The 23240-nt window shown below is 40.9% G+C and overlaps 1 protein-coding gene across 2 annotated transcripts in view; it reads left to right on the top strand.

The window, feature by feature from the left end:
* Window positions 1-23240, top strand: part of DNMBP (dynamin binding protein) — a 92728-nt gene that overhangs the window by 49857 nt on the left and 19631 nt on the right. Inside the window, exons 1-2 of one of the 2 annotated variants that reach the window (XM_031682742.2) lie at window positions 2380-3684; window positions 22765-22958. In XM_031682742.2, coding sequence (XP_031538602.2) covers window positions 2517-3684; window positions 22765-22958 — 1362 coding nt within the window. In that variant the 5' untranslated portion in view covers window positions 2380-2516. Of the gene's footprint in view, window positions 1-2379; window positions 3685-22764; window positions 22959-23240 lie in introns of those variants that run through there. The other variant, XM_006210528.4, reaches the window with a different exon arrangement.

Raw genomic sequence — 23240 nt, 5'->3', positions numbered from 1 at the left:
AAGGATAAATCCTTACTTTTAAACTTTACTTAGAAATAAGATCAAAGAATATTAGGTTTAAACTAGAAGAGAAACTGATAACTTGCTCATTTTACACATAAGAAAACTGACAGCCAGAGAAGTTAAACATGGCTGCACACTGGTTATTAGCAGACGTTGAACTTCTAGAAGCTAGCTGTCCTGATTCCTTATCCCACACTCAGTCATTCATGGTGAAAACTGTCCTCCCAAATGATGTTGCCATCCTGTTGTTTTGTGAGCCAAATCACAATCTTTATTGGGTTTAGGCGGTAGGTTTTAGATTTCTGAGTCAGCTAGTACCGGAGAGTCTGCTTCTGTGCTGGTGAGTGTGCTTGCTGTGGCTGGGCGGTGAGGGTGGCAGGTGGAAGGAGACCAGGACTGGAGACAGAGAGGGATGGCGAGGGAGGGGGAAGGGATGCTGTGTGCACACCTGCCTCGGCAGTGGTCCACCCCTGAATTAGACCATGATAGGATTTTCTTGTTTATTTACTTGGTTTGAGGGAATTCAGGTTTTGCTGCTGATCTGGGTTCACATCATGGCCCTGCTTTGTGCTGGTTTATGGGCTTTGGACAGGTTTTCATACTCTCAGAGATTGTTTTTATTAGTGGTAAAATAAAGACAATACACACTTCTTATAGGTTAGTGAAGGTCCAACAAAACTTATATCAACTTTCTAATGCTTATCTTGAGCCTAACACATAGTACGCACTGGCAACATGGATGCCACCAGGGCTGTTCCTGCTACTGCAGCAGAACAAATGACAAACTTTGTGTGAAAATCAGAAGATTTGACAATCTAGAGATTTGTTCAGTAACCTAGTAAAGTATCCAAAAGGTGTATAATAGCACATTATATATTTGAGGAAAGGAAAAAGAAGCTATGAGGAAAATAGCATGGATTTGGATTTTTGAAACTGAAGGAATCAGGGACGTCATTGGGGCCAGCTGCCTCGTTTCATAGATGGTCCAACTGAGTCCCAGAGAGAGTAAGTGGCTTACCCAAGAGTAAACATTAATTATTGACAAAGCCTGTAACCCTGATCTCCTCAGAGTTTTTAGTATTATTTCACAAATAGGGATTAGATAAAAGTTCAAGGACTCTTGATAGATGAGCAGATAGCCAAGAGAGTAGCCTTACTAAAAACTCTCTTAGCGTGTCACTCCCCTACTCAGAAACCTTCAGTGACCCTTCATTATCCCTTGGGACCTGGTCCAACCTTGCCCTCCAGCCTGATCTATCACTTTTCCCGCACATTGTATCCTTCAGACTGTTCCCTACTTCCTAGTTCTCCATGTGTAGACAGTCTTTGGAAATCCTGCTTATGCAGGGCACAGCTCAGATGTCACCACTTCTATGAAACCACCAGTTGCCCCACCAGGGGTTTTGGTTGCTGCCATCACAATTTGTGTTTGTTACAGCACTTGTCAGGTCCAGTCTTAACTTTATAGTGTGTTGCTCCTATACCTTAAGAGGCAGGAACTAATGTCATCTTTTTCTCTTCCACAGTGCTTCACATAAAATAGATATCTATCTAATGTTTGATGAATGCAAAATTATATTTTTATACCCACGTTTTTTATTTCTAACCTCATTCTCCAGTTCCTAAATACGCTGAATGAATTAGATGGAAAAGAAACTTAGGAGAGGAATGGTTTTGATGCTTCTCTGACATAACAAGTGTCAAGAAAAATGGGACAACATACATAACTGTATTCCTCTGGGGAAGAGTTTTTATGCTATAAAATTGCCCATACATCAGATCAGAATAAAAGACATACTTTTTCTTCCTTGAGGGGGACAGCCAACGTGTCTGCGACAGGAAGTTAAACAGCTTGTAATTTGAGTACACACTAACTGGTAACCTGAACCCTGTAAAAGCAAAGCTCTCAGAGGCGGAAGAGTCCTGTCTCTAAAGGGAAGGGAGTCCCAGAGAGTTTCAGATGTCTAAGGAGTAGAAACTTGGAAGATGGGCACGGGGGCAGTGGAGGTCTAGTTTGAGCTGCATGTGAAAGCATTTATTCATACCTCTGATTGATTATTGAAGGATTAAAGAGGCAGGTGAGACTGATATATGATCTTGCCTCGGGCTTTTAAAGGGGGCTGTTTCTCTTTCACTCCGCTTTTTCTGCAAAACCTTTAGAGCAGCAGAATGCTTCTACCTTTAGCACATAAAGCAGCCAAGCCAGTTTGACCAGCTTGAGGGAAACACCAAACAAAGCTGCCAACTCCAATCACATGAACGCTAGTTACTAATTATCTTCTGGGCTCTGTGGCGAAAGATAGAGCAGCTCACTGATTGGATCCTGAGGTCGAAATAACTCCACATCTCTCTCTGCTCCAACCGGAGTAGCAAGAAGAACGTTTAAAGTGCTTTGGGAGACATTTTAGGAGGGACAGGTACAGCCTCAGGCTACACTGCACCTGTCCACATTTCAGCCCAGCCCAGGCCCATGGAAGGGAGCAGTGAAACGTGTGTCTTTAAGCACAGTAAATATGTGTGAAAGCCACAAGTTTAAAAAAGAAAGAGAATCGGAGAAGAAAGGGCACTGGAGCTCCATCTGGGAGTATGAAGATTGCAGGAGTCTACAGAAAAGGGACCTTACAGCGCTTGATGGACTTTACAGAGATGATGACTTGGATTCCAGATACCAGACTACAGGGCAGAATCGGCCCTACAGAAAAAGGCATTGTGGATACTGGGATTTTGAGCAGAGTGAACCGAGCTATATGGACAATGAGGAAACAGAGAAAAGTAGAAAGGACTGTGTGTCGTATGGAAGTATGACTCCAAGCTGTGATGGTCCTAAGAATTCAGAAAATAGAGATTATGGGAATCTGAGCCCTGTGACTGAGGATGATTGGTTTACAGGAAGCCCAGATGAAACCTGGAAAGCTGAAGGATATGGGGAGAAGAATGGCTGCGTAAATCATAGGAATCTGAATCATAATCCTGAGGACTGTAAAGAAACTGGACAGTGGACTGGCCACAGGGGCTTGGATGAATCTGTGCGGAATTTTGGTCACCCTCAAAACCGGCATATAAATCGCAGGAATTTTGATTATAATCTTGAGGCTTGTAAAGAAGTTAATTTTCATTATAGAGACCTCAATAAATTATATAATGTTCCTGAGCATTGTACTAATGGTCAGTCTGTGGACTTCCCAGATTTAAATGGTGTCAGTGAAGGTAAGGAATGTGTCAAATACAATGATGGGGACAGGAATGTTTATCAAAATGATAAACTTGATCTCAAAGCAAAGACTCATGCCGTGGATCAGAGTAATTTTGATACAGAAAATAGAAGCTGTGATACTCTGTTTGCAAACTGTGAGTATAAATTTCGGAATTACAGAGGAACAGATTCTCTGCACCCAATGAAGACTTCAGAGTGTAATGGAATTAGTACACCAGAAACGACGGCACATGGGAGCAGAGGGGTCCTCCCAGATGGTCTGCGGAATCAGTGGACTACAGGGGACCAAGGAGAACATCACTGTGGCATTCCTTGGGGCACTTCATTACAGAAGGATAGCTGGGATTTAGAGGAAGAGAGGAAGTTAAATGACCCAGAGATTTGGAAAAGGAATAACTTCCTCCGCCGCACAGCGCCCAGCACCCTGAGACGCTCAGAGTTCATGCAACACAGGACAAGAGCCCAAGGTACGGACTCAGCTAGCCTTAGAAGGATATGGCCTGGAATAGATAAAAGGGGTGGTTCTACCAGGTACTAGGAACCTTTGCGTGCTTAAGGAACCTGGCCCCCAAAGTTCTTATTCATTGTATCTTGAGTTAGAACAGCCTTAGAGATTTAATTCCCCTCGGTAGCACTTTACAGAACATTGCATGCATAAGGCTGTAAATTTGTGAGATGGCTTTCAAAATCAGACTGTTCTCATGGGACCTTTCCTTGACCTTTCTTGGTCTGTCATATGTCTCTAATTCCAAGTATCTTTCCATTTTTACTTTAATAACTTTTGTTTGTCTTATAGGGATGGCAAGTTCATTAGCAGGGCTCCAAGTGAAAATTTATTTTCCTGGCGTGTTTTTTCTTTTGGTCCCTATCCTTTAGACATCAGGGGGAAAGAAGACTTATTTTGTTTTATAGATTATCCATTACTTGACATTCAGGAATCTTAAGTGAATGGTGAGCACTAAAACTCTTGTGGAAATGAGATTTTTTGTATTCTTCATTGTACTTTGTACATGTTAGGTATTCAAATGACTTCACCTCACTGAGTTTTAACTAAGATACCTGTAAAATGGGGATATTAAGAGTCCTTTATCCTATAGAGTTTCTTTCTTGCCACTTTGTCATCTCTTCTCCAGGTCCGGGGAGCAAACTGTTTATTTTATTTTGTTGTTTTTGTAATTACTGGACTTCCTGCTAAACCTTTTTTTTTTTTTTTTTTAATATATGTTATCCTCATGTCAAGCAGACTTTCTGGCTCTGCCAATTTGGGGGAGTCCAGGTTATGGCGAGAGGATAAGGGTTAGAGTCAGAAAATGTGAACGATCTGGAAAATCCATCTCGCAGCTTTCTCCCAAGTAGAAGCCTTCTTGTCCAGGTCTCCTTCAGAATAGACCCACTGGTTAAATTTGTGGTGGGAGCCACTGAAAGGACAAGCCCTGGTATGATCCTGGAACTGCCAGTGGTTTGTCTACTGGTCTTCCAACACAGGCTTGACTTAACCTTAATTTTCAGGGCACTGTTTTGGACAAAGCAGGCTCTCTTCCTGCATTCATAAAGGTAAAAATGAAACCAAGCCCAGCTTTAGTTGAGAGGTTGAAAGGTTGAGGTCTTTAGCAGCTAGCTATTTTTCCCTAGGTGCATTTTTGCTCTGAAATGATGGAGATTGGATGACTTCTTAATTCTTTCCAGCTCAGAAAAGTCTGATTCTGTGATTCCTTAAGTTAGTTTTTATATAATCCCTTTTCCCTTCCCCCACAGCTGTTCCTTAGATGAACTTTGTTTCCTATCTTTAGTTCCTTATTGTATTAAGCCTCCTAACTCTGTTTATTATGTTTGACTTAATAGGAGTCAAACCCTTTTCTCTGGAGTGTTGTAATATGCCCTATGAGCTCTCTGAAACCTGCTCAGTTCCACCTTATACCATTTCCATTTTTGCAATTCTCTTTATATTTAAGGACTTAACTTTTTTAAAATTGAAGTATATTTGGTATACAATATTGTGTTAGTTTCAGGTGTACAGCAAAGTGATTCAGTTATATATATGGTTTTTTTCCCTCATAGGTTTTACAAGATGTTGACTATATTTCCCCATGCTATACAGTAAATCCTTGTTGCCTGTCTAATTTATGTATAGTAGTTTATATCTGTTAATCCCATACTCCTAATTTCTCCCTCCCCCCACCCCTTTGGTAATCTTAAATTTATTTTCTATGTCTGAGTCTGTTTCTGTTTTGTATATAGATTAATTTATATTATTTTTTAGATTCCACAGAAGTGATATAATATTTGTTATTTTCTGTCTGACTTCTCTTTGTATGATATTCATTAGGTTCATCCTTATTGCTGCAAATGGCATTATTTCATTCTTTTTAATGGCTGAGTAATATTCAATTGTATGTATATACCACATCTTCTTTATCCAATCATCTGTTAATGGACACTGTTTCGTTGTTTCTATGCCTTGGCTATTGTAAATAGTGCTGCTGTGAACACTGGGGTGCATGTATCTTTTCAAATCAGAGTTTTCATCTTTTCTGGATATATGCCCAGAAGTGGGATTGCTGGATCGTATGTAGCACTATTTTTAGTTTTTTCAGGAACTGCCGTACTGTTTTCCATAGTGGCTGCACCAATTTACATTCCCACCAACAGTGTAGAAGGGTTCTCTTTTCTCCACACCCTCTCCAACATTTATTATTTGTAGACTTTTTTTTGTATATATATATTTTTATTGAAGTATAGTCAGTTTACAGTGTGTCAATTTCTGGTGTGCAGCATAATGCTTCAGTCATACATGAATGTATATATATTCATTTTCATATTCTTTTTCACCATAAGTTATTACAAGATATTGAATATAGTTCCCTGCGCTATACAGTATAAACTTGTTGTTTATCTATTTTATATATATGTATTAGTTAGTATCTGAAAATCTTGAACTCCCAATTTACCCCTTCCCACCCCTTCCCCTACCCGGTAACCGTAAGTTTGTTTTCTATGTCTATGAGTCTGTTTCTGTTTTGTAAATAAATTCTTTTGCCTTTTTTTTTTTTTAAGATTCCACATATAAGTGATATCATATGGTATTTTTCTTTCTCTTTCTGACTTAACTTCACTTAGAATGACAGTCTCCAGGTCCATCCATGTTGCTGCAAATGGCTTTATTTTATTCTTTTTTATGGCTGAGTAGTATTCTTGTATAAATATACCACATCTTTATCCAGTCATCTGTCAGTGGACGTTTAGGTTGTTTCCATGTCTTGGCTATTGTGAATAGTGCTGCTATGAACATTGGGGTGCCTGTATCTTTTTGAATTAGAATTGCCTCTGAATATATGCCCAGGAGTGGAATTGCTGGATCATATGGTAGCTCTATTTTTAGTTTTTTGAGGAATCTCTGTACTGTTTTCCATAACGGCTGCACCAAACTACATTCCGACCAACAGTGTAGGAGGGCTCCCTTTTCTCCACACCCTCTCCAGCATTTATTGTTTGTGGACTTTTGAATGATGGCCATTCTGACTGGTGTGAGATGATACCTCATTGTAGTTTTGATTTGCATTTCTCTGATGATTAGCGATACTGAGCATTTTTTCATGTGCCTATTGGCCATTTGTATATTTGTAGACTTTTTGATGATAACCATCTCGATCTGGTGTGAGGTGATACTATATGAGGACTTAACTTTTGATAGTATATTCATATTGACACCTCTTTTTATACCTCTAAATCCTCCTTGACCTATAACAAAGTCTAGTCTGTCCCAGAGGTCTTTTTGCTTTCTAACATTCTTTGCTAGCTGTTTTGTAGCACATGTGCCACTGCCCTTCTTGAAAGTTACTCAGTCACAGCATGTAATTATAGAAAAGCAACAAGCTTCAGAGTTGGTCTTCTGCCTTGAATTCACATCTCAGCTCCACCATTTACTAATAGTGTAACTTCCCATGAATTACTTTTCTGAGCTTTGGATTCCTTATTGGTAAAATGACGATAATAATAACTGAATCACAGTGAGATAATATAAACCAAACACTTAATCACATGTCTGGAATATAGGTGCTCATAAGTTATGATTTCTTTATCTTTTATCTATCCATTTCCCTTCACCCTTGCAAGTACTCCCAACCCCCACCCCACCACTGTCACTGCATGGTCCCCTCCTTCCTGAGATCCAGATTGACCCCCCCCATTGGACATCTGCCCTCGGACCCCATGTTTGCAGGTGTAATTATCCAAGTGTAATGCCCCATCCCTTCCTCTCTCCCATTCTTCCCCACCTTCCTCCTACTCCATCTGAGAAACAAAGCACTGTTCAGGGCTTGCTCCTAGCCCATCTCCCAGGCTAGAAACAAAGTTGTTCTGTCAGGAATTTTCCTTCCTCTCTTCTGCCTTATCAGTTCATTCTCCTATGAAGGCCTCAAGCTTAGGGCAGGTTTGTTATGGTTTTGCCCTTAGACCTAGGGTGTGGCTTCTCTTCCTGGGAGGAGGGCCTTACTCCTAAGGTAAGGCTCTTCCAAGTGGTTTCCAAACAGGACCTGTTTATTGAACCTTCTAAGTTGGGGGGACTCAAATTTCTAACTCTGTCTTCCCAGCCCTATACAGTTGTGAATATCTGCCCAGCTCTCTAGCCTCCAACTGTTGTTGCTTCCTGCTATGGAGTCTCATAGCCTGTGTGCACAGTTCAAGAATTTGAAGGGAATTTCTACACAGCTTTTGGGGCTGCCTTCTCTGTGGCCTCCTCTTTTTCAGGATTTCTCTCTCCCTTCATGTTTAGCCGCTTCAGAGCCAGAGTCCTGAACGTTTGATTCTGTAGCCCCAAAATATTGCCACTTGTTGGCTTTCAGTTTCTGCTTTATTCCCCCACATGCTGAAAGACTAGGGATTGCCTTGGGGTGGGGGTGGGGGGACAGGGATCGGATAGATAGGGATCTTAACCTTGTTTTATTCCCATGTTTCCAATCACATCCCCTCCAGTTTCTGGCTGCTTTTGGTTGCTTTCCAATGCCTTCACATAGTTATTTTTTAAAAATACTGTGTCCAGAGTTGCTAATAGTTATCATTAGGGAAGTTAGTCCAATGTAAGCTACACTACCATTACTAGGCCAAAAGTCAGCACTAGGGTTTTACACTTACTAATAACATAAATAGTTATGATCCAAGGGGACCTGGTGCTTCAAATTCCACATTAACTAGGTTAATTTAAGTGGTATGAAAATATCTAAATGAAGAACTCTTACAGAGAGAAATAGGAAACTTGAATTCAGGTGAGAGTTAAGACTAATGGTTCAAGGTTGGAAGGCTACAACACAGAATCCTCTTATACTATTACTAGAAGGAACTTGACACTTCAACAAGTCTAGTATTTAATATATAGTGAGTAACCACTCATGATTGGGTTTTAAAGTCTATTTAGTGGGTTGTAACTAGCATTTTTTGAAAAATAAAGTAGAAGTGATTAGAAAATTTCAAGTATATCTTATGGAGTAAAAATAAGCATATAATACTTGTCTGTGAGTGTGTGTACCTACAAATACATACATGATACATGTACTGTGTAAATGTGTGTATGTATATACTGAGCCACAGTGTAAAATGTGTGTCATGGTATGAAAAATACCTAAATCCACTCACTTTATAAACAAAGAGACAGAGTTCACAGAAGTTAAACCGTGTGTCCAAGGTAATTGGTCAATCCTTAGATCAGGAATAGAAGCTGGGTCTCTTGATACCCAGATCTGTGCTTTTACTGCAGCACCATAGTTGAAGCCAGAAGTGCAGTTATAAGTTCATTTCAAATAAATGAACTTAGAAGAGCAGAAAAGTGTTGTGTTTGGGGAGCCAGAGAAGGGGCTTCCAGTGAATGAGTGCAGCTGAGTTACATGCAGCAGAGATATAAGAGAGGAGGATGTGTTCTAAGGAAAGACCTTTGAATTTGGTCCATGAGCTGAGGAATAGGAGCACCAGAGGCACAAAACATTACAGGATGTTTAGCAGGGAAGTGGTAGTGAGGGGTATACAGTCATCTCTTGGTATTTGTGGTCGTGGGGGGTTGGTTCCAAGACCAGCACCCCCCCACACCCTCAAAGATGCCCAAATTTGCGGGTGCTGAACCCTCTTATATAAAACAGCATAGTATTTGCATGTAGCCTACACACATCCTCCCATATACTTTAAATCATCTTGAGTACTTATAATACCTAATACAGTGTAAATAGTTGTAAATACAATGTAAATGCTGTATAAATAGTTGCCAGTGCAGCAAATTCAAGTTTTGCTTTTTGAGACTTGCTGGAATTTTTAGAAAATATTTTTGATCCTCAGTTGAATCTGCAGATGCAGAATCTGTAGATATGAAGGGCCGACTGTGAAAGCAATTCCTTAAAAGTTTGGACAGTAACCTCAGTGGAGCAGCAGAATCCAAGAAAATCTTTTGTTTTTCTCCCAAGATAAAAACCTGCACAGATTTGAAATTTGTACCAGTGTTACCCAGATAGTTCAAAGTTTTAGGACTTCGACAGTGAAGGTTCCTTTTCACTGCAAATAAATGAATATGATATCTCTGTAGCAATAGTCTGTATTCAAACTCCTGGAATAAAATATCTGCCAGTCAGTGAAAGGCACTGAGCTTTTTGTCCTGAATAATTTCATGTGCTCATTGCAAGCCATGAGCATAGCAGATGCCTAGAGACCAGGGGCCTGCTCCTAGGAACTAACTGGACAGTAGCAAATGGCCAGCAGAACAAATGTAGCCTTTCAGTATCAGCAGAAGTAGTAGTGGTACCCTTTAATTTATATGCTTTACTGGTTTCAAAGCCCTTTGTGCAGCTTTTATTCTAATTTCATTGTTATGAGAAACGTGAGCCATTTGTGTATTTTTATCTAACAGATTTACTGAGTAACAAACCTTGTGCTGTGTTCTGGTTGGACAGAGATGACCTTGAGACCCTGAGGAGGAATGGGGCTGTTGTTCTAGGACAAGTGAACTGATGTCAGGTACCCTGTGGACCAGCTATTGTGATTGTATCCTTCTCTCACAGGCCATCTTCCTCATGATGTTTTTCCTTTTCTCCGGGCTTCTGCTTTGGTCTCCTCTGACTGACACCTTCCACTTACTCATAGTTTCTACTCCTTCTTCACTAGATTACTCAAAATCATAGCTGTCCCAGCACTCTCTGGGGCATTCCTGCTGCTTCTGCCTCTGTCCTGTCTGATCTGCCTTAGAGTTCTTAATTCAGATCCCAGGAGAGTGAGTATAATTGACTCAGCCTGAATTTTTTAGTTAGGCCTCATCATAGGAATTAACCACTCATTGATTAGGTGCCCATCCATGGTCCAGATGGCAGAGGCTGGGCTGGGGAGTCAGCTGGTTTGAATCATGGCGCAGGGACTGGCAATGTGCTGGTTTGGTAGGTAGTAGGCTCTGGAGGCGCAGGCTTTCTGAGGCCTGATGAGCGCGGCCCCAGCACTTGGAGATGGGGGATGGTATCTTTTGGTGGTCACAATGACAGGGTACTGGGGACTACTTGCTTTTAGGAGGCAGGCACCAGGGACCCTAAATGTCTTGAGTGTGTAGGACCATCCTACACACAATGAAGAATTGTTCTGCCCTAAGTGCAGACTATGTCCCTGGTGAGACACTGGACAAGATGAGTAAGACTTGTACCTGCCTTCAGGAACTCAGTTTCAGAAAACAGCATATAAGCAAGTGATTCAAACACAATTTTGTAGGTGCTGTAAGGAGAATTATTAGATACCTTCCCTTACGTGGCTCTACTACCTGTGTAACCTTGTATAAATTACTTATTCTCTCTAGGCTGCAGTTTCCTCATCTGTAAAACCAGTAATGTACTTACATGGTACATTATGAGGATTAGGTGAGTTTATCGATGTGCAAGTACTTAGAATAGTGCACCAGAGCTTGACACACAGTAAATGCTAAATAAACAGAAGCTGCTGTCCTTATCATCATAAATCATAATTATACCAGGACATAGATCCCATATCCCCTTTGAATGCAGTTCAATAAGTGTTTATTAACTAGTGTTTGTACCTAGCACTGTACCAGTTATTGGAGGTACCCAGGGAAGGATACCTCCTCCTCTAACACTCACCCCCACAGGAGTTTACAGATCAGTTGAAGAGACTAAGTGTAAAAATATGAATAATTAAATAAAGTACAGAAGCATATAGCATAGACAGTAAATGTTGTGGACAGTCAGAAGAGGAAAAGCTCAGTTTTTATCTGAGTTAATGGAAGAGACTTAGGAAGATGTTTGAATTTGAACTAAACTTAAAGGAGTAAAGGGGTTGAGGTTGGCAAAGAGAAGCAGGAAGAACATTCCTGGTTGGGGCGACTCCATGAGCAAAGATGCAGAGTTGTGGTGACAAAGAGGAACACAGTGTGGGGAAGAACTGGAGTATTGAAATCTTAGAAACCAGATCAGAGTTTGGACCAGAGCCTGAGGAAGAAGTCAGAGCTGGACATTGCACGTGGTGATTCACCCTCTGTGATGTAATCACTGAAACCGTGGGTAGATGACTTCTCTGAGGACGGGAATGGCTGAGGAAAGCACAGGTGTCTGAGAACCAGGCCTTGGGGATGCCCACAGCATGGGGGCAGGGGCACTGGAAGGGGGCAGAAGAAGACCTGAGAGCTTAATGTAAGAGGGAATGGCCAGCAGTTTCACACGCCACAGGACAGTCAAGGATGATGCCATGGATTTGCTGAGGAGGTTATTGGTTGACTGAAAAGACAGTATTACTGGAAAAGTGACGACACAAAACTAATTACGGGGTGGAGGTGGTAAAGGGAGGGCATGAAGACTACTCTTTCAAGACCTTGCACAAAAAGAATCAAAGAGAGGTGACTGTGGCTGAGGGGGGCGCAGAGTTGAACAAAGTTGTCTGTGTTTACTTTTTAAAATCAGGGTGTCAGTGCTTGTTTGAAAATAGATGGGTAGGTAGGAGGCAAAGAAATAGGAAAAAGTAAACATATGGAGGCAAAAGGAAATAAATGTAGGGCTCTATTTCATCAAGAGTTGGGAGATAATCTAAGCTCTAGAGAAAATAAGGCAGTCCTGCCTACTGGGATCATGCATTACATTCTTAAGAAGCTGGTGGGAAGGGTATAGCTCAAGCATGCATGAGGTCCTGGGTTCAATCCCTGGTACCTCCTCTAAAAGGACCTAATTACCTCCCCCCACAAAAAAATAAATTAAAAAAAAAAAGAAGAAGCTGGGCTCTCTACTTTCTCCACAAGTTGTTACTTAAATTACTTTTATGTAATGTTTCATCAACAATAAAGGGATATTGGTCTGGGGAGATCCCAGGTCTCTGTAAAAGCAAAAGATCTCCAGGGAAGGTAAGCAATCTAGGTGGGACAGGAGGAGGCAGTCTTCTAGGGCATCCTCTTTCCTGTGGACCTGAGGAGGTTGAAGGGAGCAGTGGGAGGGGGTTAATCCAAACTGCTATCTTGCAGTGTCAAGGCAGGCCCAGCCTTCATGGAATGTCGGGCTGGGAGCTGAGAAACTTGACACTCCCACCCTGACACCACAGAGTTTTCCAATTTCATGTTTCCTGAGAAACCAGAAAGTACCCTCACTGCATGAACATTGGGCTGTGAAGTCACAGGGGTGTGACAGTGCAATACACAATAATTTCTGGTGGGAAGATGCACATTTATGTGCACTGCCCCCCAGCAGTGGGCAGGGCTAGGTTCTAAATCACTGACCTTGTTCCATGCTGTCTAGAAACCCCTTTCTTTGAATCATAAGCCGAGAGGAGGCAAAGAGAAGAAATATATTGCATTTCGTTGAATCTAAAATACCATCTATTATAAGACATCGAATAATTTTATGTAGCATTAGAAAGGAAAGACTTCTAATTAGAAGACAAAATTAACATGCTACTAATTGGAAAACACACCTTGATTTCCAAGATGTTAAAATATGAAAAAATGTGCATCTTAGCATCTACTGAAATGTGGAGGTGCTTTCACTGATCACTGACCTCACAGCAATACTTAGATGAAAATTATTGTAGAATTCCTCTAGTTCTTTCCTCAGTCATTTGGAGATACAGAATTTAGTTTCCTCTGCTCTCTGGCCCCCGCCCCTCTTAGGAGAAGATTGAAACCTAGTTAACCCCAGTGTCATAGGTGTGGCAGCAAGTAGTTAAGGCAAACAAAAGTTAGGATATTTAATGATTTTTAAAAATCTTTGCATAGTGTTTCTCCATCACAACCAAAGCAGAGCAATGCTTAGGGCCCTCTAAACAGTAATAATTGATGGTGTGTATTAAGTGCTGGTTGCTGTGCTAATTACTGTCGATTAGGTGCATGTTAGATATGCAGAAACGTCCGGAAGAGTCTAATTTCTATGCTGGCAGTAAGGATGGTGTTTCCAGGCCCTTTCATAGTATAATAGGTGTATAATAGGTGCTCAATGAATATTTGTTATCAAATTAAATAACTCTGAGGGCACAGAATATGCACATCAAAAGATAAGCAGTAAGTCTTTCTTTGTACTGTTACTCAAGAAGTGAAGTTTAGAGGAAAGAGTAATCCAGGGACTAGAGAAGCCTTCACCTGGCTGGGCTTACAGGACAGTAGTGAGCAGAAGGGCACGGAGACAAGCTGGGCTTGTTATGTTCAAGGAATAATAAGGAAACAAATACTTAAAGTATCTGCGCTCAGTTTCGTAATAGCAGCAAGTGCCTAGGCCTCGAGGCTCAGAGAGAGGAAGTGACTAACTGCCCAGGTTAGTCACTGATCGACACTGAGTGACACGCTAAGTGACACTCCTTGTGGAACTAGTTAGAGACTAGTGTAGTTACACCAAATTGAGAGGAGTAAGTGAAGTAACAGTAGGAAAGTACATAAGATTTTAGACCCTGGAAATAACCAGGTTACACACACCTGGAAACCGTAGCCCAGAGAGGTTATGTAACATGTCAGGGATAGGAGGGGAGGCAGGGCTAGATCCCAGGTCTTTTGACTTGTAGTCTAAGTGCTTTATTCACTACGCCTGCTGCACTTTCAAGATGTAGAAGCAGCTCCACCTGTGTCCCTAGAAATGGAAGCCAGGGCACATACGGGGCAATTGGAATGCCAAGAGCTCATGTAAGCCTGTACGGCCCGAATGATTAGAGTCCCAGGAAAATCCCAGTGTATATTCCGGCATATTGAAGTTTATTTTTCTGTTTCAGCTAGAAAATGAATTTGAGAGTACTGACCGGTAGCCTAGGTTTAACCAGATTTTACCATCAAAATACTGAATCACACTTGGAAAGAATCCTTATTTTGGGAGACTGGGTTCACCCTTTTAAATAAATGTAACCAAAATTCCTAATGCTTAAGTTCATTCTATTCTGTATTATTCTTTATGTCCAAGACCATGTAGAATCACCCCACTTGGTTTGCTCTTCCTGAGCACTAGATGGATTAAATGAATTGCCTGAGATTGAAGGAATGGCTTTCAACTTTCAATCCCTTTGCCCCATCTCCTAGCACTCTGCTTGGTAGCTCTCTATTCAGTATTCATTTTTGTAATTAAAGTTTTGAACACGATTATAACGCAAATCAACTGATTTTTTTGGTACACAGTTATAAAAGATACATAAAATGATATGAAAGCAAATGGAAGGAATAAAAGTGAACTACCTAATAGAAGCTGAAATAAGTCTGGTTTTATAGGGTAGGATAGAAAAGTAGCCAGAGGGTCCTGTAAATGAGCAAAATTTGAAACATCGTAGTGTTATTATAAAAAATGGAATTACAATGCAGGAAACGGCCACACTCACATGGAAAAGTCGTGTGATCCAGAACTAGCCTTGACTTTTAGTGGAAAGCACAGGCCGGAGACGCTAGTTTTGAATACGAAGCCTTCGAAGCCTTCGCTGTGTGGCGTCAGGCCAGTCACTTCATTGCTTTGTGCCCCTGCTTCCTCATTTGTAAAATGAGAGCAGTAATGCCTTCCCCCAGGAGACCTGGTGACTATAACCTCAGACGTGTGTTTAGGAAATAGTTTTGTTGAATGAGTGTAATCAAAATTTGCTTATTAAACAGGGACGATTTATTTCTAATTATTTTGTGAAAATTGTCTTTGCCCTCTTGATTATTTCACTTCTGCTGCCTAAAGATTCAGTCATACTAGTAACCTCGTAGTTTTAAGCACACCAACAGCACACCTCTGTAGGATCAGGTGAGTGTTCAGAAGTGGTGTTTCACTGGATCTGGTGTTAGTCTCGCTGTCCTGGCAGATATAAGAAGTTGCAGACTCTTGTGCTCTGGGCACCTGACACTTGTTTGCTCTTCTTCTAAAGGGCTGGGTAGGAAGGGGGAAACGGGAAGCTTTGAGATAGGTTCCCCCTCCTCTGAGGTGGACACCCTCCCAGCAGGGATTGTGCTGGAGGCTACTTGCCGAGATAGGCAGGGCAGTGGCTGAGCAAAAGGCACAGGCGAAGTTTTTTCAGTTGCTGTTGAGATTTAGGACCTGCATGTAATAAGTTCCTCCCTGAAGTCTGGTGATTGAGAAGAGTCATTGTGAGTCCTGCAGAAAAGCCAGGGACCACAGAGCTGAAAGTCTAACCTCGAGCAGGATGAACTTTCTCCAAATGCGAGCTGTGTAGGTGCTGAAGGAAAAGCAGTGGTGGGGGCTGGGTGGGCCAGCTGGACTGATGTGGTCGCATGGAAAACCAGGATTTATGATCCTTCTACTTGGGCTGGGGGGAATATGAGCAGATTTATAAAGATCATTCCCTCTTAGAGTTTTCTAGACAGATTGCTAAGCAGGCAGGTTTTTTTGTTTCTTATTAGACCAGCAAATTGTTATTTCAACAGTGTCTTATTACCCGTTTTCTTCAGCAGTTGAAAAAGATATTAGGCCAGAAATCTCAGATTATTAAAACATGAGGAAAGAATTTGAAAGGGATTAACAGAGTGATTGAGAAAGGATTGTGAGTATTAGAATATTCTTGTTTTATAGCAGATGTTCTGTTTTGCACTTTATTCTTCTTTGTCATATCAATAATTACGCATTCACCAGAGAAACTAGAAAATATAGTACGTTGAAAAGGGAAAAAAATCTGAATTTCTTTCACCTTCAAGACTTTTTCATTTTCAGATATATGCATTGAACATATTTTTCCCTTTTCAACAAAAATGCGGTTCTTTCATAAACTATTTTGTAACCTTCCCTCCCTGAGACATTTAACAGTACACATTAGACAATGTTCCATATTATACATATAAATATAAATCTACATTTCAGTGGTTGTAATAGTGTTCTGTTATGCAGATAATTTGACAGGCCTCTTTTGGGAGAAGTTTTGTTTGTTTCTAAATTTGTTAATGCATTGATGAACACCCCTGTATTTACAGCTATGTGTACTTGTCCAGTTATTTACGTAGAATAAATTCTGGAAAGTAGGCTCATGAGTTAAAAGTTTCTGCCTTTTATTTTGTAAGAAATAGAGACAGTATTAAAAGTTTTTATTTACTGCACTATCCCTTTGGGTGCCATGTTTCTCCAGGTGACCAGGAAGGAACTGAGGTTTCATGAAGGGGGTGCTCCACTTCCTTGAGTAAGACGATCAGTGTTTTTAAGTCAGAGAGATCCATCAAAGGATGTGATGAAATAGGCTTTTCTCTTCACTTACACATAATTTCTGCCGTAAACTATTTACTGTGTGTGACACACTAGATTTGATTCTGTCTGAGGGATTATTTCCATTATACTGAGTAGGATTTTATAGCTGTAATGAAATGAACATATGTACACGTGCTTAAGTACATAATTGTTCACAGTCTTAATAGTGGGTGAATGGTGTCTCTGCAGAGGTTAAGTTGTGCTTCAGAATTGTACTGTTTTATCATTAGCTACCAGGTGGCCACCAAAATCCACAGGTAGAATTCTGGGTCACAATTCCTGTGATTTGGCTGCCTGGAAAAAAGACTGGAGGCGGAATAGCTACTGCAGCCTCTGGAGCGGTGTGGGCGCAGATCTTCCACACACTAGGCCAGTTACTGAATTCCTCTTCATTCATCAGTAAGATGGGGACATAGTAAGATCATTATGAGGGTTAAATAAGCCAGTATTTGTAAAGTGCTAGGTACAATGCTTGACACACAGAGTAAGTGCCATATAAATATTTCTTAAAATTTGAAGCTAAAAGATGCTCCATTGGATGGTGGAGGGAAGCAGCACCCTGGACGTCTCTATCCAGTAAAGCCTCACGAGTCAGTGGTACCATCTTCGCAGTGGCCTGCTCTTTACAAAAAGTTGTCTTCTCTTGGACTGCTTAAAATTTCACCAACACGAATGTGTCTTAGCATGACAGTTTGTCTTGAATTACTGGCAATATGTTAATAGATTCTTGTGAGATTAGAAAGTACTGATTCAGCTCAAGTCCCCATTGATCTTCCTACCCCAAATCCCAGTCCCTCCCTGAGACAAACTCTCTGTTTAGTGTGTTCTCCTCCCAGACCTTTTTCTATGCACTTACACATTATATATGTGTATATGGAGGTATGTAGAGAGTTTTGCATGTTTTCTCTCTTTCCTTTCCTTCCTCCTCCTCCTCCTCCCCCTCTCCTTTGCCTTTCCTTCCTCCTCCTCCCCCTCTCCTTTGCCTTTCTTTCCTCCTCCCCCCCCTCCCCCTCTCCTTTGCCCTTCCCTCCTCTCCCCTCTGTTACTTTTAAAGTGTGAATGTTTGTGAGCTGTGAGTAGGGCTGTGAATATTCTGTCCTGTTCTTGCTGTCCTGGGACCAGCCCGCTGAGGTCTGCATTCTGATGGCTTTAGGGTAAGGTAGTAGAGTAGGAGGTCCAGTTGGCAAAACCCCAGGGAAAGTGAGGGCTACACCTGACCAGGGAGGGGAACTGCGGAACGAGAGGGCTGAGGGCAGGAAAGTAGACAATCGCTGCCCACTTTACAAGCTTTGCCTCCTATCATAAGAGTTGGATTGGCCTTCAGAATTCTTCCCTGAAAAGAGTCTCCCTAAAAACCAACATGTAGCAAGGGGTAGGAAGAGGAGATAATACTCTTGGATTAAAAACTCTTGAAGTGAAATTGTGACTGTTTAGGGCCAGGAAAGGAAAGCTAATAGGGAAAAGGTGTTGGCCAGAGCAGCGCTGGGCCCACTCTTTGCATCTCAGTCCAGGAAGCAGAGAATTCCAGCTCCATCCTTTAGAAAAGGCCCGTTGTGATAGCATGGGGGACTCCGGATGATTCATATGTAAATATGGGAAAGCCTAGGGGAAATGCCTACCCTATTCAAAGGATTTTAGGGGGTTGTGGAGCATTCCAGAGCCCTGGGAAGATTCTACTCTGCCTGCCGGCCCTTCGGCCCGCGCAAACACTTGCACCAGAATTTTGGTGCTGCAGGTACCTCCCAGGGTTGCTGGAACTCCCATGAAAACAGGTAAAACAGTCAGCTTCCTCATTCAAGTGCCGCTTGGGACCTGGCCAGGAGTTCAGAGATTTTCCCCTGCAAAGACGGAGCCAGCTTTCGAGACGAGGGAAAAGTGAGTGGCTCTTCTCTTTAACTCTGCTTTGAAGTGTGGTCGGTGGTGTTGTGAGAAGCTCCCGGTTAACTGAATCGCTCCCCAGGAATACTGAAGAATGAGCCTGGTGAGAGTGCACTAGCCTGAGGAGATGGAGGTCCTTCTTGAGAAGGATTGGAATTGGGGCTTTGAAGGATGGGGGTGGGGAGGGGAACAAAAGGAATAAACAACCCATCACTAATTGTTTTATCACAGTAAGTTTGTGCAGTAGCCCCAGCTCCTTAACACCTCCAGGGCACCCTAGGAAGAAAGTGGGAGCTAGTCTGCACATTTTATTGTTAGGCTGGTACTGGGCCTCAGTTTCCTCCGTGTGCTTCCGCATCCCCAGATTTATTGTTCTTACAGAAAAGTAGAATTTTATAGCATCTGAACAGAGCATTTCTACCCATCTCAGTCCGGTGCTGGGGTCGTTTTCTGGCCCCTCGTGGGAAAAGCCCTGGCTTGTGTTAAGTTATTACCTTGTTTGATTCCTCAACAGTTCTGCAAAGCAGGTATGCTTACCCTCGTTTTACAGATAAGGACATTGAGGCCCAGAGGTGGAAATGGGCTTTCCTGGGCTCTCCACACTTTCATTTTTGTAATTAATAATTTGTAATAACTAGTTCAAAGGCTCTAAGGGTGGGGGCTCCTTCTCCCACATTATTTTCCCCTTACAATATTTAGAATAATGGAAAAACAGTTTTTATATCTGGAGCCATTTCAAGCCAGATATTCCTAGTTTGACTTAATCTTTAAGTACTAATGTGTGTGTGCCCGAAGGTCACCTGCATCTTCAGATACACTTAGGATTCTGTTAAAACTGCAGGTCCCTGAGTCCCACCCAGACTGCCGGAATCAGAGTCTCTGGGGTGGTACCCAGGAAACTGTGGTTTAGCAAAAATATCCCACAAGGGTTTTTCATTGAGCTAAACTGTTTTTAGTGGTGTTTTTTAAAGGCTGTTCAAGAGTTTATAAACCCACCGGCAGGGGGGAAAAATGGCATGCTGATATTTTATAAGACTTGTTACCGTTTTTTTCTCTCTTTTAACATAAATAAAAATCTGAGTCTCTTGATACAGGTTGCTGGCTTCTGATTGATGACTGCTTGCTGGTATTTTATGCTTTTAAGTGTTATAATTAGTGGAACTTTGATTCTTGGGAGAGAATAGTTTCTAGGGAATTTTTAAGATTTGAAGCAGATAAGCCCCTGATCTTTTGTAGTTGAGATTCCAACACTAGGGAGGCAGACTGGTGCAGGATTAAGTGGATTTGAGTACAGGATTTGGATTTAAATATATTTAGATTCAAATTCCAGAACTGCCATTTACTCATTACATAACCTGGGACAAGTTGGTCAATCTCTAAAAGCCTAGGTTTTCTTACCTATTAAATGGGAATAATACTACTACTTCACAGCATTGGTGTGAATATTACATGAGTTCAGCGACGCAATATTTGTAAAGTGCCTGGCATGTGGTAGGAATTCAACATGTGTTCTCCCTTTCTAGAGCTTTTTAGTCTTGTGTTATAAAAGTGAATTTCTTTTGTCGACTTGCTTATGAAGCCATGTTTCAGACTGAGATACGATAGCTTTGAAATTGCAAAGAAAATTTAAAACAAGGCTACTGAAAATTTGTGTACACTACAATTAGTCATAATTTAGCACTCTGATGAAACAAGAATTATGCTTGAAATTTTGTCATTCTTTCTAACAAAAAAAGTAGTTCAAGAAAGAAAATTTTCCCGTTATGTCTTTTTAAAGTTTATTTTGAATAGTATCAAATTTATGGAAAATTGCAATTGTACAAAGATCGTCCTTTATTCAGATTTGCCAGCATTTAACATTTTGCCATGTTCTTAGTTTCATTCTCTTCCACTCTCTCTCCACACACACACACACACACAGGGGTTTTTTCTTTGCTATTAGAGACTAGGTTGTATATATTGTGGATGCTTTCATACATGACCACAATAGTTTTGCCATGTCAGGAAATTTTAAATTGGCTTAATCATGTATCTGTGGGCTATATTCCAATTTTGTCAATTTGTCCTATTAATGTCTTTTGTGGCAATATTTTTCCCCAGATCAGGATCCAGTTCAGAATCACACATTGCATTTATTGGACATCTTTGGTGATCTTTAATTGGGAACTGTTCCTCAGGCTTCCTTTGTCTTTCATGACATGACATTTTGAAGAATGCAAACCCCTAGGTTTGTCTGATGTTCCCTCAAGATTCATGTCAGATTATGCGTTTTGACTGGGATACTACATGAGGGATATTGTGTTGTTTCTAGACATGACATTTGGATGCACATGATGTCTGTTTGTCCCCTTTTGATAGTGTTAATTTTTGATTACTAGGCCATGGTATTATTCATTTCTCCACTATATAGTCACTTTTCATTTTTGTAATTAATAAATAATTTGTAATAACTAATTCAAAACTATGCAGATATTTTGGTCATCATACAAACCCCACCACCAACACCAGAATCATCCACTGATGGTTTTGATGGTTGCAAAATATTGATTTTTAAATTTTGTTGCTTCTTCTATATTTGTTAGCTAACATTCTACTGTAAGAGCTTTCTCTTCTGCCCCTGTTTACTTATGTACTTATGTATTACCGATATGAGCTCACGGATTCTTATTTTAGTCAGTAGATTGCAATCCATTGCTGTGCATATTTATTTTGATCTTCGAATTGTACAGATTTGGCCAGTGGGAGCCCCTTCAAGTTGAATCTGTGCCCCTTTGACATGGACCCTCATTTTGTTCAGCATTTCCTTACTTTCTGCCATGAGACATGAGCTTGGGCTCATCTATACCTTTTCCTGCCGTGGAAGGAGCCATTTCTCCAAAGAACTCTAGTTCCTTTTAATGGAAAACAGTTTTTAGAAACCAGAGTCTGGGTTGCACTTTTTAAACATTGAAATTCCTAAATTCTTAGAGAAAGGGGTTGGGAGACTCAGATCTGCTGTGAAAGCCTCATTTTCTGCAAATAGTTTGAACATTTGTGTTTTTGTTTCATAGATCTGGGTAAAAATATTCCTGTAATCATGCAGACTGGCTAGTATGTTTACTTACCAAATTTGTCATTTTTTTAAAGTGGATCTTAAGGAATTTGAAATAGCAGAGATTGCTTCACTGTTGAAATGTTAGTATTTAGTATTCATTTTAAATGAACAAACACCATCTCATCTTTGTAAACAAGCCTCTCATCATGTGTTTCTAAGTAGCAATCAGGTAATTGTAAAAGCTAATGGTAAAATACATATTTGTTTTCATTTTTAGATTATGTAGTATGGTTCTTTAGAGGGTTTTTTAATTGAAAATACTATTAGAGAACTTCATGTTTATATAGTATGTTTGTATCTTCCAGGACATTTGAAATGACAAAACCTGTTTGTAAGTCTTCTTTACTGTTTTGATAGGGAAAGTCTAAGCAATTTTTACATATTTTGTTGTATGCTAATGTTAATCCATCATCACAGTAACTGGAATAAGGTGGTCCTTATAGTCTCCCAGATCTCAGACAGGTAATTCCTACCTAATTCTTACCTTCCCCTTAGTTGGCATTATTGTGTTCTCCATGATACTGTTTTTAATGTACTGTGTCAGTGATTTTAACTTCCAGCTTGGTATTCCTGCTGTTAAGATCATGAAACGAGTTTTGTATCTAATTAAATGTGATTCTTTGTAAGAACAACACCTCTTTTCACTTCTTTCCCGAGGAGGTTGTGGACAGTGATTTGACCTCATAAAATGGGCCAGCTGCTTGTTTTTAGGACAAATTCTAGAAATGATATCGCACAGATGCGAGAAGTTCTCTGCAGGGTTGGCCTTCTAAGCTCTTCATCTGTTGATGATTAGAACTGACTTGGGGATTAGATTTCCTGATGGTTGACAATTGTGAGACCTTTGGTTCTCAAAGAATGTGTTCTTTTTGAACTGTTGCAGAGTCCTGCTTTTACACCAGAACTGCTGACCAGTCTCTTTTCCCTTCTAGAAATGACGCTCCTCTCCTCCCAGTCTGCATCACCGGTGGCCCCTTCTGGGCCTGTGTCCGCTGAAAACCCAGAGCAGAGGATACTGGAGAAGAGAGCCAAGGTGATAGAGGAACTTCTTCAGACAGAAAGAGACTACATTCGGGATCTGGAAATGTGTATTGAGCGGATCATGGTACCCCTGCAGCAGGCACAGGTGGGAACTATGAGAGAAAGTTAGCTTTGCCTTGAATGTGGTCTCCAAGCCTGAAGCATTAGGATATGGGAGCTTGCACCTTAAAGATTTCTTGGGTTTGAAATAAAGGCTTTTGCCTGCTACTGCTGCTGCTCTTAACTCAGGGACCCCAATATACACGTCATCAACTTGAGCCTTCAGCATCTTGTCACTTACCAAGCCCACTATTGTTAACTTAAGTTACTGCAGTAACTCCCAGGACATTTCCTGTTTCTGTGGCTCCTGAAAACAGTTCCAGTGAGT

Source organism: Vicugna pacos, chromosome 11, assembly GCF_048564905.1.
Source record: "Vicugna pacos chromosome 11, VicPac4, whole genome shotgun sequence".
Lineage (NCBI taxonomy): Eukaryota > Metazoa > Chordata > Mammalia > Artiodactyla > Camelidae > Vicugna > Vicugna pacos.
The sequence above is the reverse complement of the archived record's forward strand: the minus strand, read 5'-3'. Positions and strand labels throughout refer to the sequence as shown.